At 36.5% G+C, this 15,740-nt stretch overlaps 1 protein-coding gene across 3 annotated transcripts in view; it reads right to left on the reverse strand.

The window, feature by feature from the left end:
• The window catches only part of CACNA1E (calcium voltage-gated channel subunit alpha1 E), a 195,533-nt gene that overhangs the window by 53,240 nt on the left and 126,553 nt on the right, over window positions 1–15,740 (reverse strand). For all 3 annotated transcript variants that reach the window (XM_072419795.1, XM_072419796.1, XM_072419798.1), the window contains exons 8-13: window positions 15,459–15,562; window positions 4,457–4,572; window positions 2,349–2,402; window positions 2,119–2,208; window positions 1,677–1,886; window positions 492–604 (exon numbers count right to left, since the gene is read on the reverse strand). In XM_072419795.1, coding sequence (XP_072275896.1) covers window positions 492–604; window positions 1,677–1,886; window positions 2,119–2,208; window positions 2,349–2,402; window positions 4,457–4,572; window positions 15,459–15,562 — 687 coding nt within the window. The remainder of the gene's footprint in view (window positions 1–491; window positions 605–1,676; window positions 1,887–2,118; window positions 2,209–2,348; window positions 2,403–4,456; window positions 4,573–15,458; window positions 15,563–15,740) is intronic.

Here is a 15,740-nt window from a genome sequence, read left to right on the forward strand (position 1 = left end):
TGACAGTTTTAATTTTTTTCTTAGGGACTAGCTGACTTGAGTTTCTGGACCTTCAAACCTGCTGTGGCCATTACAACAAGTTACCACTCTCCCTAGATATTTTTTTTATTTTTACAATGTTGATTGATGCAGCAGGTCCCTGGAACATGCAATGGAAGACAGTAACACCAAAACTTCTTAATCTACAGGGACAGTCAGAAATTTTGGCAGGTGGAACTGGCTGTTGAAGTACCCAGAACATATTTGATGTCAGGAGAAGTTTCAAATCACTGTGATTCACCTGTCTCTAAAATACTTTAGTGAACCTGTTTTTTTAATAGTAACAAGACAAAACAAACCTATAATTAAAACATCTTTATCTGGTATCGGGTTATTATGTCTCAGTAGTTATTATTTGAAACAGATTAGTATTGTGCTTTCTACCACTATGGTGGGTTCACTTTGTAACTAGTCAGACTATATATCACCAGTAAGACTATAATATTTCTCACCCCACAGTCAAAACAGTTGAAGGAGGAGTGGAAGTAGAGTCTTGGACCCATGCCATACATCTTGAAAAACATCTCCACCAAAAATAACCCAAGAAACAAAAATTCTGCATAGTCTGAAAAACAGCAAAGAAAACAAACAATTCATTAAACATCACTAAATTTAAGCATACAATGTGAATTTAGCTATGCAAGAGTGCTGCCTTCTTCTCGTGACTTATGATAGTGGCAGACATACAATTAAATAAGTAGATTAGTTGTAGCACATTATTTACGCAAAAAGAAACATTGTTTCCATAAATAAACCACAAACTCCTCATTAGACAGATTGAGGTTAATTTCCTAAAGTAGTTGATAATGTTGAGTTACAGAATAAAAGGGGCTATGTTTAATTTGAAACCCTGATCATATTGAATGTAAAGCAAAAAGAAAAAGCAGGATTAACTAAATTATCTTTAAAAATCCAATTATGTTTATAACAAAATAAAAAAAACATATAACTTTGCACACTTTACATGCCAAACCAAGTACAAGGCAAAGCAAATGGAATACAAGATACTTTATTGGATGGTTGCATTTGATACAGATGAATCATTTACACCCAGCTAAGTGAACAATTACTTTCCAAACTTAACATTCTTTATTCATTTATACTAAATTCACACAATTGTATCAGTTTTGCTAGTAGCATATTCCTTGTATTTAAAATCCAACATGGTTACCAATATTTCTTACTCCCAATCAACCTTCTTGGATACGTACCTTCAGCTGAGAAACTTACTAGTGACATAATGCATCTACAGATATGAACTTCCATTAAAGAATAGTTTGTATAGAATTTAATTAGTCATGGTTACTAAAAGATAATAAATACACAATATATGGAAGAGGAATATTGGGGCCCAATTCAGAAATCCAGGGGTAATCAAGTGCCAGGGAAACAAATGTTACCTTAAAATAAAAGTTGTCACCAGAACAGAAAGCTCACATATTTTCCATTGAAATCTGTCATTGTGGCATTTCACTTTTTGGGGATAATTTACTTTACATCCCATTTTGTCTTGGGGACAGAAAGGAGTTGAAACTGTTTCACCATGAGCACAGATACTAATAAAATTCTGACAGAAATTGCTGCTCTATCATAGACTGAACAAAAGTTTAAAATTTAGTTTATTTTAAATCACTTACACAGGATGTGTGAGAGCCACTGAACCTGGTTATGATGGACAATGGCCACACAGGCAGTGTTTAATGCTACTACTCCCAAAACCAGCCAATAAAAGGCCTGGGATTTGATCATGTGCCGTATGGATATGCGTAATAGTCGTTCTTTGTGTCGAAAATAAGATGCACCATCCATTTTGTTACTCTTGATACTGGCTCTGGCAAGGGGAGTGCCTGCAAAGAACAGAATAGATTCAGTTAGCTTCATTATAATACATTATTTGAAGATACCAATTTAATTGTTAAAAGAGTCAATTAGAACATTTTTCAAGTGTTTTCATAGGAAATGTTTCCTTAGTTCCACCACAAAATCAGATTTGATCATTGCCCCTTTTTTCAGAAATACAAAGAAAAAGAATTGCTTATATGGAAATTATCCAAAGCATAAAAATAAGATTCAACTCACCGACAGAAGATATATCAACACAATGGTCCTCATTGGAGTCCCGGTTCATGGCTTCTGTTCTACTTCTCTTAATTGTTGCTCTTCTGAGAACTGCAAGTACAAGCCATAAGGAATAAGTCACCCAGTTCTGTCCAGAAATACATTTACAAATGTACAGAATACGTACAGAATTCTTAAATGCTGTACGGGTCTGGGTGATTAACAACCTGCAACACGATTATACGTCTTACCTTCTAAAGCCGAGGTCCCGGAATTCTTATTTTCTTCTGCTAGCATTACTTCCTCTGAATAATAAAGCACAAGCACATCAAGGTGTAAAGAACTTACAAAGAAAAAATTCAATGTACAACTAAAGGCTCCTAAATGACAGTCTAAACATGTGCCAAATATAGTCACTGTGTGATACTTTTTCCTCTCTGATTAAGCCAAATCCCCCTTCAATTGTGTTTCAGACAATCCCCATCCCAGACACTGCAACTCACAGTGGGAGGATTTCAGCAACAGGGACTGTGTTGTCAGTTCAAACAGCAATAGGTGGAACTAGGGGTGATTGTTTGCTCATTGACAAGTTAGAGACTTGTGCACCAGGAATTTAAATGTTAATTGCAACACATGGACAACATTTATTTATCCAACTCTAGTACAATCAGGTACCGCCTAAATAAGAGTGGCAACCTGGCTTTGAATTTAGGAGCAGCACAGATTTATTGCCATCCCATCAAAAGAAGCTGCAATGGGTGGACATCACTGGCAGGCTCAACAAATATTTGGTCTTTGCAGGCGATGAAGACTAAATTGTAAGTGAAGATGAACCAATAATTTAGTGCTAAAACACATATTTAATGGCAAGATATAGTTTTACCCAGGACTGTGGAGTGGGAGTCAGAAGCAATCATTGTGTACCTGGAATTGGAGTCTACAACTCTGCCAACAACTCCACAGCCCTGGTTTTACCTTCACAACAAATTAAAAGAATATGTATTAGGGGATACAGGTTATATCCACTCTTCATATGATTTCAAATGCAGTTTATGGTGTTGCATCCTGGATTGTCAAGACTTCCAGCATAAGATCTCTGCATTTTTCCCCACTATGATATATTTTTTTTTATATTTTTCTGTATATTTTTTATTTTAAAAGGCAGATGAACCTAAAATATATCTAAAGCTAAAACTATGGAGGCTTGGCTTCCTGTGCTTTAGATATATTGGGACTGATTTATTAAATATATTGATATTGATATACTATCAAGGTAGAACCAGGATAATCCAGATTCTGACATGATAGTCAATCTTCTCTATTCTTGGAGAGCTTTATTAAAGCAGGTCCAATGAGAGGAAACCTCTCCAAATAAGTTACCTTAATAGATTTCCTTATTGGAAGATTTTCCTACAATTTCTGTTATATTTACTCACAATTTTGGATTTCTAGTCCCAGTAAGACCATTATAAATAGAGATAGCAAATCTTCATAGTAAGAGACACAGAAGGAATGCTGCTCATCACTCAAATGGATTTGGAAACACTAAAAAGTCAGACTTCAGGCCAAACGTTTTGAAGCCTTTTACTGACAAATACAGTGGCAGCCATTGATGGTTTCCTTCTAAAAATGATAGTTGACAGGCTGTTAAGTTGACATTTAAGCCTTAGTAATTTCTAGGACTATACCCTGGGATAAATATGTATATTTATATTGCAAATTGATTCTAAAGACACATTTAATTACTAAGTTGCTGAAACATACATATGCTGTGAATGTATCTGTAAACGGACACATATATTTATGTTACCCACCAATGCAGTGCACAGGGTAAGGCTGATTGCAAGGCACTAAGTTAGTGCAAAAATAAACTGATAAAAGTTGTATAAAGTGTTTCTCCTTTCTTCCCCACCCTTTTCTCCTTTTTTGGCTTCATATGGACAAAATACACCAAAAGAATACAACACAAAAAGAGCACTCAGAGCTCAGGGATGACAACACTGCTTGGAATTAAAGGGCAGCAAACTCAACATTGTCAGCACACCATAGGAAGTTAGGAGCTCACTTGAGTTCTGGCAGATCTACAAGTATTTTTGTACTTTAATAAAAGAATAAAACAGTGATTGAAACATGACTAAAATACTAGACAGTTATTTCAGCTTCCATACAGAAACTTTTACATAACATAACAATAAACGGTTTATTTAGCTCTTCAAAGTATTCGAATTTCAGGGTTAATGGTGTTAACATTTTCTCTTGTTCAAATAACTTTATGAGGGTCTGAAGATGAAATGAGTTGTGAAGAGCTATTGTCGTTACTAGGAAGGCTGATAAGATAAGTGTGCAGATATTCACTCACCAGCTTTATCTATCCATGCCCGATACCCATTCAGTTCCCTTTCAATCTGCTGCTGCCTGCGCAGCTTCATGAAGGCCCTCCTGTTCTCCACACGCTCTCTCTCTTTGGCAAATTCACTGCAAACAGAGGTGTTAATTAACACTGAATACATTGAGAATTAATCCTCTGTTCTGGGGCAGAAAAGTGGAAAAAATAAATGTCACACCATAACATGGGTTCTCTGAGGTAAACAGGCTACAGTTAAATTAAATCAAACAGATGGCAGCCATATCTGAAGAACTAATTAAAGTTGAACTTCAGGAACTAAACATACAATTGAACTACATACATATTTTACCAGCCACATATCCCTGTATAACCTAGTAGATGAATTACCTATTTTTCCTATATATATAATTACATTTTTGGAGTTTTCTGCACACTGGTGCTTTATTGTCCAGGAAGAACATTGGTGTCACAGGAAGCTGCAAAGTGAAGCCTGCTATCAGCAAAGTCCCTTTTTCTATATAGAAATCACAAGAACAGCTAGGGAAAACTGCAAATCCATTGGCAGGAAAAACAGTATCAATATATGCTTTCCACTTCTGTTTTTTACTGTTTGTTTGAAGTTCCACCTTAACTGACTTTAATGAGGCAATTGGGATATGAATAATGCAGTAACCTAGAAACAATACAGTAAATTTAGTCATTTATGTGTGCTTCATTGGTTCCCAACCTAAATCACAGGTTATCCAGTATAAGAAACTCAATACTTTGGTATAAGTGTCATCGACTTGGAAGTGTGCACTAAAAGGTCGGCCTGTTCAGAAAGGACATCACTGATTGTTGACCAGCCCGAACAAAACCATCAACATCAAAGCCATTCATATTTGCTTGTGAACCTGATTTGCAGCTCATCATTGGACATGATGGTTGGTATGAGGATGCCATTAAATCAAATCTCAAAGGGAAAAAAGATCATTGTAGCCCCAAAACTATAAGTACGATAAGTGCCACTCTCCTAAGGGGCCAATGTTTATGTTGAGGCACCCTTGTCTTTACAAACAGATTTAACAATACAATGCAAGAACAATATCAAGTCATACAAATGGTTTATACCCTAGAACAAAATTTTATATTAAGAGACAAAAGTTTTTTTAGTCAGTGGGTCCTATTTAAACAAAAACAGGGAATCAGACATTCCCTCAGACAATCCCTTGTGGGAATCTTCCATGTCCAGGTGTTTCAACGGCAGTAATTGATTAGAAACATGACTATAGACTTTGTAAAGTGCTGCGTAATATGTTGGCGCTATATAAATACTGGATAATAATAAAAAAAATGGTAGTAGTTGAGTCACATGAGGGAATGTTTCAATGGATTCCAGATTCCTTGATTATAAATGGAGATCAATGCCACTGAAATTTAGGCAGATACAATAATAAAATACAATGAAAAAATATAATGTCCAGCCAGGACACTTGTATTTATCTATGGACAAATGGTGTGGTTGACACTGTGTATTTTTTATTGAATCCAGGAAAATACATCCTGTCAGCCGACCCATCTGCATGACTCAACTATGGGAAACATGGTGGCTGTCTTTACCATCATTTTAGTTAGCTTCTTGGCTATTAAGCTGTTCCACTGAATTTGGTCTGCAGGTCAGAGAAGGCAAAGTATTGGCATATCTACAAGCTTGTAGAGTAAGTGTGGATGCCAGAACGCAGGACCGTGACATAAAGGTTGCAGAAGTCACAATTACAACTGGTCTCCCTGTTCCGGAGGTCCTGTAGGGGTCTCTAGAATGAGTTGTGGACCCATTTACTATTGCAAGTGTTATTGATGGCGTAAAAGGGTACAGTAATAGGAAGTGGGGCGTGGTAGTGTAAATGCGTGCATATAATACCAATAGTGCAATGTGGTGCAGTGGTGGGAAAGGGGTGAAGAGGTAAAAATTTGTGAGCAGGTGAGATTAGTGAAAAACAAAGAATGCAAAAGTAAATGGCTGATCACTAGAGGTGTGAAAGTAACCAATAACCAAGGGGTGCAGAAGTCAGTGGTGGATTTTTTTCTTTTTCACATGATATAGTGGTACACATAGGTATTCTCAGCAAAGTGAATGTATCACTTTACTAATATAAGTGACAATGTACTATCTCCACTCATTTAGGTAAAAAAAGTCCAATGTGCTAATAAAATGGAAAGGTATACAAATGTCTTTCTTTTTTTTAGTAGGGAGTTTGGCAAAATCACATAGGTAGAATCAGTTGGAAAAAAATATTCTTCTATTTTTGTTAGAAACATGACTATAGACTTTGTAAAGTGCTGCGTAATATGTTGGCGCTATATAAATACTGGATAATAATAAAAAAAATGGTAGTAGTTGAGTCACATGAGGGAATGTTTCAATGGATTCCAGATTCCTTGCTTATAAATGGAGATCAATGCCACTGAAATTTAGGCAGATACAATAATAAAATACAATGAAAAAATATAATGTCCAGCCAGGACACTTGTATTTATCTATGGACAAATGGTGTGGTTGACACTGTGTATTTTTCATTGAATCCAGGAAAATACATCCTGTCAGCCGACCCATCTGCATGACTCAACTATGGGAAACATGGTGGCTGTCTTTACCATCATTTTAGTTAGCTTCTTGGCTATTAAGCTGTTCCACTGAAATTGGTCTGCAGGTCAGAGAAGGCAAAGTATTGGCATATCTACAAGCTTGTAGAGTAAGTGTGGATGCCAGAACGCAGGACCGTGACATAAAGGTTGCAGAAGTCACAATTACAACTGGTCTCCCTGTTCCGGAGGTCCTGTAGGGGTCTCTAGAATGAGTTGTGGACCCATTTACTATTGCAAGTGTTATTGATGGCGTAAAAGGGTACAGTAATAGGAAGTGGGGCGTGGTAGTGTAAATGCGTGCATATAATACCAATAGTGCAATGTGGTGCAGTGGTGGGAAAGGGGTGAAGAGGTAAAAATTTGTGAGCAGGTGAGATTAGTGAAAAACAAAGAATGCAAAAGTAAATGGCTGATCACTAGAGGTGTGAAAGTAACCAATAACCAAGGGGTGCAGAAGTCAGTGGTGGATTTTTTTCTTTTTCACATGATATAGTGGTACACATAGGTATTCTCAGCAAAGTGAATGTATCACTTTACTAATATAAGTGACAATGTACTATCTCCACTCATTTAGGTAAAAAAATTCCAATGTGCTAATAAAATGGAAAGGTATACAAATGTCTTTCTTTTTTTTAGTAGGGAGTTTGGCAAAATCACATAGGTAGAATCAGTTGGAAAAAAATATTCTTCTATTTTTGTATTTGTCGGCAGTAGCCAGCATTTTCAGAAAAAACAAAGACAGACCCCATATTCTTTTTCAGACCCCATATTCTTCTACGAACAGGTTTATTTTTTTATCAGTGATGGTGGTAATAAGAAATACTCCCATAAGCTGCTCTAGAAAGGTCTTGTTGGCTTTCAATATGATTCAACTAATCTAAATACACCCAGAACCCTCCTTCCCCTCCTTGCACTTTTAAGCACATCCTAAGCAAAAATTAGATTTTCAAATTTAGCTAAATTTCGCAAATAAAAAAATCACATAGAGGCAAAAATAATGTTTAGAAGGAGCAACTGTAGTCCCTTTACTTCTTTACTATCAATGCACTACACACTGGACTTGATTTCACAGGAGAACCTGGGTGATTCAGCAAACTTTAAATAGATCTAGTCCCCAGAATTAAAAACATTTTCCAATGAAAGGTTTGCTAGATCACCCAGGTTCTCCCATGGTAATCTTCTCCAGTCATAGAGAGCTTTAATAAATCAGGCTCAACCACGTTGAGGAAGACCACATAAAACCATGTTTATTATCCCTGTAAGGTTCATTGGTTTGGAGCAATAGTAATATAGTAACAGTGGACTTAAAATGAATGAGTCATAGCATTATGACAACACAAATAACTACAATGCAGTCTACCATTAGGACACTGCAGTACTTTTGATAGCCAATATGCTGATAAAGTACTTGGTATGGTGCTAAAAGAAAAGTAGAACATATAATGCCTTTTTCTTTCTTTAGAAAATACTGCAGTGCTCTTCTCGGTGCATCATAAATAAATTGGCACATAGACAGTTTTACTGACCCACCACTAGCCCTTAGGCAAAGAATAAAAAGATTTTGTGTGCCGCCTCATTATCGGAGGGCAATAGATTTCTAGATACTATTCTGGTATGGTATTGTGTCCCATGGGCACTGCAGATTTTTGCACGGTGAGAACCGATGTCTAGTTAGCACCAACCCATCAGGCCAAGTCCTCCTCCCCCACCCACAACTAACATTGCTGCACAAACAATAGGCTGTTTAATGATGCTAAGGTTTTTCCTGTTGCCATGGAAACAAAGTCAGATACATATCACTGGGATGAGCAAGTTCTAGATCCCAGCACTTTATTAAGTGGAACATCCTAATAAATAAAATGACAAAGGACAACATGCTACAGCTCACAAACATAACTGGTGTATAAGGATCATACATTAAGTCTGTGTAAAATGTCATCAATGTGTTAAAAGAGCAACAACCAGTCACAATTCAACTCCTAAAGCCGATTCCATGCAAAGCTAAAGCTTCACAACCCATTAATGACAGGAACCAACCTCAAAGTTGGTTCTTTAAAGTTGGGTTCCAAAGCTGCAGCACAGTACAGATTTTTGTATCCATGTGTAAGAAAATCCATTTACAATGAAGGAGACACAACTAACACTTTTCACACAAATGTATGAGCTTTCCCAAATGTTTGTTTACTGATTACCCAAAACAAATAATGCAATTCACAGATCCTAAATGATAGAATTCATGAATTTGCATTAAATGCCAAAGACTGATCAAATCAGCATGAAAATAATTTGTCAAATTTTAGTTTCTCAATAAAGTAACAGATTTAGAAAACATGGCCTATCTGTAGGAAAAAGCCAGGGGCTCTATTTATAAAACAGGGAATCTGACATCTGCAATCAAAATCAATTACTGCCACCAGGGAATATCTGAGGGAATGCCTCATTTCCTGTCCCAAAACAGTTTAATTTCAAAATTCTAAGCGTTTGTTTTTCTAACCATTATACAAGCTTTGATAAAGCTGATCAAATTGATATCTACGTGATTTGAAAAAGATAAAGATGAACAATTAGTTTGCAAGGCTGGGTAACAATGTCACTAAGTGCAAACTGCTTGGAACTGTCGCATATCAGGCATTGAAGAAGAGAAAACGCTGGCTTGTATGGTTTGAGAGGGCCTCCTCCTATGCAGGAGAGCACAGTGGGGTGCTGCTCAATTGTCCAACCACTTCATTAAATAGAATGATGCTGTGTGTACAGAAATTCCAGCAACAATCATCTGCTGTTCATCTGACATCTATATGGGGCTTTAGACCTAGACCCCTTTTCTCTCCCCTCTTATCTTATTCCCCTTTCCTGTAAATTGAATTTTTATATAACCCAATGTGTAAATAAACCAGTCCCTTATTATAGGATCCATCTGTCTGTCAATAAAACCAAGACACCCTAAACAGAGTAAATTCTACAAAGTGATATGCTTTTTGTTCAACACCTTAACATCCTCTCCCAGTGTCAGTTCTAGAAAATAAGATTTGTGCCACGATCATGTTCATTGATTTTTGCTTTACTGCAATGTGTTTTGTCCTAATTCTACAAAGTGCTATACTTCAATTTTTGCATAAACTGAACTGTCCAGTAGTGTCCATGGTAACAAGATTTATTATTCCGATAACTAGGAGATCTAGAGAATTATAAAAGTATAGCGATGCTTACGTTTCTGCCAAATTTACTTTATAAAATCCTTGAACAAATCAGGGTTAGGGAAGATTTAACAGATGTGTACAGAGAGTACAGGGAAGAACGTGGTGAGAAAGGTTAAAATTTCTAACAATGATTTTAATTGATGTTTGTGCCTTCCTGACCCACTGACAATCATTCCATCATTTATTGTACAGGCATCACAGTGGGTGAAAATCCCCCTCACCAACCTTTTCATGGCCAGAAAACAAATGGATATTATTTTTTTTTAACTTCTTTAGGTTTTAAAATGATTGTGTTCCTAGAATGATACATTTAGGAATAAATAAATTGCTCCTTGTAAAAAAAAGGCTTAATACCTACCTGTCCTGCTGAAAACACCAACAATCTTCAATCTGTTTCAGAGCAAATTTTTCCAAAGTCTGTTCATGAGTGTTGAATGCTTGCTTTCCCTCTCTGCTTCCTAGTTTTATGTATAGGTCACACTATCTATGTAATGCCATCAAATTGAACCACATACTTTCAGGGGTTCAGGCACTTCTGAAATCTGGAAGTATATTGGATGCTCAGAAATCTTGTACACTGGTAGCCTATTGCACAGTGCAGATCAGCAGCATCAGACAGGGGAACATATATTAGTCCATTTCTTACAGGAGCCACATATCTCTAAGTTTTATAACAAGAAATTTAGTGACTTAAAGAAACAAATGCTGCTTTTGTTTACCACATTCTGAAACATTACATTTCTGTTTCTGGCTACAACACCTTGAGACATTTGGCCTGATTTTTTTAAGCTCTACAAGGCTGGAGAGGTTACACTTTTATCAGTGAAGCTGAGTGATCCAGCAAACTTGGAATGGATCTGGTCCAGGATGCACAATAAATTCCGCAAATTCCAGGTTTGCTGGATCACCCAGCTTCAGGATGAAAGTGTATCTTCTCCAGCCTTGGAGAGCTTTGATAAATCAGGCCTATTGACCTGGAAACAGTATGAAGATCACAAACAATGGAGTGCAAAACTAAACTTCCCCAATTAAGATATATCTGTATATATCTGTATAAGAAGAGCATACATACTTACCTCTCCTTCCACCAAGAAATCTTTCCTTCATGATGGTAAACCAACATTTTAGGAATCTCCTCTGTCTCCTGAAGTACACAATGGTTACTCTCGTTCACTTCTACATTTCTAAAGGCTACAACAGGGGAGTGGAGGTTAGCAGGAGGACGCAATAAGAACTATGGCTGACACTATGGCTGACGCAGGAGGAACACTGGTTTCCCAGCAAAGCTTGGGTGACAATTCTGCATCACTGCACAAGCATTATTATTATTTTTCCACAGACCAACTGCCAAGCAGCTGCCACCACCTTGCTTATTCAAAAATGAATGTGCAACCAAATGGTTTTGATGGGTGTTCAGGGGGTGGTTGTCAAAAACCCTTCTCCGCCCCATTCTTACTCTATAGGTAACCCATGGCTAGATATTGGGGGAGATTAGGAAGCAGCAATTGCTCCGCTCCCAAATCTCCATGTGAACTAAGCTTTAAAGGTTTAAGCAGCAGGAGAGGTAAGTATTTGAACTTTCTTTTACAGGGGCATCTTTTCTGGGGAAATTTGATTTAACAACAGGCTTGCTTTAAAGTTCCTTGTGTTCAAAGCACACTTTTTAAACACAGCTTGCTGCTGAAACACACGGTGATAAAGGACTGCCATATAACAACCTACAAACATACAAAAAGAACCCTCAGGTTTGCAACTCTATATGCAACTCCAAACAAAAATATAACACACCAAAGGAAGTATGTTTGGGTGGCTTTTATTATGCTTGATTGCCAAGATTAATACATGCTTATTCACTTATGCATGCTATTTGTTGCTTTAAATTATGTAGTTGCATTATTCAGAAACACGAAGCTATTATGTGATATTGAAAACTTAGGCTCAAGCGGTGATTTTTTACAATGCATCAATTGGTTTTCTTGCTGTTTTTATTAATGCAAAGTAGCCAGGTTATTTAGTGATGCATACTTATAGCATAAAGATATGCACTCAAGGCTGAAAAATGGTACTTTATATATGAGGGATATTGGCAATACTAAACCTTTGACTAATGGTTTTGAGCTTTATAAGTTTTACTACAAAATTTAGATAGATTTATCTCAGCATGATATATTCTGATATGTATTTACAGACTAATTTGCATTTGGATACAAACTGCAGACAGTGCTCTGTGGCAGCATATCATTAGCATATTCCACTTGCATCTGTGGAAGTAATCACTACACTGACTACTATACTAAAGTCCGAGGACAACAAAGTATTCAGCTGTGCATTCCAGTAAGAATGGTTAAATATTTGATGATAGGATGAAAGAATGAGAAGGGACATGACCTATAATTGGGTAACTACCCCTTCACTGTCCAATACAATCCAAGGTTTACAAACATGAAAAATCAGGTGGACGTTGATGACACATCTCCATAGCAAATAGGTAAAAAGAATGGGTGAAATTTAGAATTTTTTTCATGGAATTGTATGCAAAAATACATCTTTAGGTAATATTTTTTCCATTTTGCAAATTTACCTTACCAGATTTTTTTTTCTGTAATCCAAAGTTAAGTATAGGCAAAGGAACATATTTTTCTTCTGGGACACAATTTTGGATTTTTTTGGACAATTGTAATAATACTCTTGAATGTAGGTTTGGTAGCATAAAAAAGAGGGTAACCACCATACCTAAATTTTTTTTTATTGAAAAACTACATGCTTTTCCTAATGTTTGTTATCATTGTGGACATACCGTGTTTCCCCGAAAATAAGACCTACCCCGAAAATAAGACCTAGCACTTTTCCCCCAACCTGCCCTAATATAAGACCTACCCCGAAAATAAGACCTAGCACTTTTCCCCCCAACCTGCCCTAATATAAGACCTACCCCGAAAATAAGACCTAGTAGAAAAAGAAAAAAAAAATACTCACCGAGCGGGAGACAGCGGGCGTACACACTCCAGAGCCGCACAAGCCGATGCTTGCCTTGTAGTTCCGGCTCCTGTCACAGGCGGAGTGATATTACATGCACTTCGCCTGTCAGAAGCCAGGAACTCGGCTCGCGTCTTCTGATAAGGTAAGTTTTTTTTTTATTTTAACCAGCACAATTACGGTATAAAAATAAAAAAAAAATAAAAATGTGAGCAATCATTGCCCCAGCCACATTTTGTGCTGATTTTAGGTTTGTAAGGACAAGCTGGCTGATTTAATACAGTAACAGTGCAAGAAGAGAAATGCTGAATTCAGTAACCAATACCGGTAGCAATTAATCAATGAAGAGTTTAATTTACAATTGGGTCACCATATAAAACTCTCAAATGTACATTGTTCTACATGAATATGGTAAGTGTTTTTTTTCATTAAAAAAAGTATATAAGACCTACCCTGAAAATAAGACCTAGTGTGTTTTTGGAAGCCCAAAAAAATATAAGACAGTGTCTTATTTTCGGGGAAACACGGTATCTCTACATTTTCTGTCTCATTTTCTGTCTCATTAAACTATGTTTAATGTTTTTTGTAAATAACATAAAAAGTTGACATGTGGCTTCAAATATGCTGTTTAATGATCATATTTCGACTTTACTATATTGAAACGCTTCATGATTTAACATTTTTAGACTTAGGACATGTTTTAACAGGCTCCCCTGAATTGTCCAGAATATTGGTGACAACATCATGTTTATGGCCTTTGCAAAAATATATTAAATTAATTTAAAAAGTGAAATCTGTAAAATAGGCACAAATTACAAGTTTTCACAAAAACTTCTTTACTAATGAAATTAGGATTTTCAAGACAAAATCAACTTTTTGAAAAGTGTCAGCCCATCAGGTACCGTCAGGTAGTTTTAGTGCACTACAACAAACAAGTACTTTTATTGATGTGAGTCCAACTAGTAATGGAGATGAGGAAATAGGGAGGTATTTGAAATCCAAATCAGAGGAGCAGCCAAGGATAACTTGGCCAACCTGTTTTTTTTTTTTAACATATTTTCCCTTAAGATGACCTTTTTGTTTGTCCAACCAATGAATGGGGCTAATGGCTTCAGCCAGGCCAGCAAGAATAAAGAAAGCGACCTGCCAACTGCTATAAACAAACATTTTTTGCAGGTCCCCACTATTGGAATTTTAGCGCTTATTTACACCAGATGCTTTGGATGCTATACTGTGCCGCATACCTTAAAGATAGCTAGTCCTGGCTGATAAAGTTTTCCTAACCTTAACTACCCTAGTGGTAAGTACTTACTTCTGAATGAATACAGCCACATACCTTTAGTGTGAGTAAACACTTATGCTACATTCATTTGTTCAGTTATACTTATTTTTTCTATCTAATGCTATAGAATTGTCTTTAAGGTGGAGATTATTTTTTTATCTGTGTGTTAACCATGTTTTTCCTTACACAAAGATGGTGATAGTCTTTAGTGGCATCATTCAAAAAGATACATAGTTAGTCAGGTTAAAAACAACATAAAAGTTTATTAAGTTTCACCACTAGAGAAATAAACATGCTACAAACCAGCATATCCTAAATACGACTTTATATCCATAATTGATCCGGGAGAAGGCAAAAAGCCCTAATGAAGCATATGTCAATTTGCTCCAACATATTCTTTTCTGATGGCAATCTAAGGATCCCTGAATCAACAGTCTCTGTTGTCTTTAGTTTAAATCTTTAATACCCAGTTGTATTCTGTGCAATACAGTTAGGGTATTGGTAGAACTGCAACATTTGCATCCAGCATTCCAGTTTTGCCCCTACAATTTCCTAAGATTAAAGCTGTATTTCAAAGATCAGTCTACTCAAAGCTTACTAACCAGTGACAGGAAAGAATCACCCTTCGGCCCTTTTATAAACTTTAAGGTCAGCACCTGAATTTTTAGTTTCAACCATGCTGCAATAATAGAGAGATTATATCTCACTTTTCTTTAAAACTTGCTTTCCACAGAGATAAGATATATGTCAAAAGAAGAGAAATCTAAAGATATTATTACCAAAATCCCTGGAAGACAGAAGAATTGTTTTGCCCACCAGCGTCCACTAATAGTTGAAATGTAACCTTGTGATGGGATGAAGATGCTTATTATAGTGCACAATGTAACAGAAATATTTAAACTCAACACGAGTTGAGCAGGGATCTTCCACTTACCCAGACAGAACACCAAGAACTAAGTTGAGTACAAAGAAAGATCCTATGATAATAAGAGGGATGAAATACAGCCAGTTCCAAGTGGCTCCTAAGGCATCATTGGTCTATAAAAAAAGAAGAAAGTGAATTTAAATAACATGGTTGACAGGAGGTAGCTGTAATTCTCAGACAGACCATGTTATATTGTTAAGGCCACTCCATTTCAGAGACTCTAATGCTAAACAAAACAGTCATTTAACAGCAATAATAGCAATAATACTTATCAGTCTTACTGCTGGAGAA

This window comes from Pyxicephalus adspersus, chromosome 8 (genome assembly GCF_032062135.1).
Source record: "Pyxicephalus adspersus chromosome 8, UCB_Pads_2.0, whole genome shotgun sequence".
Taxonomy (NCBI): domain Eukaryota; kingdom Metazoa; phylum Chordata; class Amphibia; order Anura; family Pyxicephalidae; genus Pyxicephalus; species Pyxicephalus adspersus.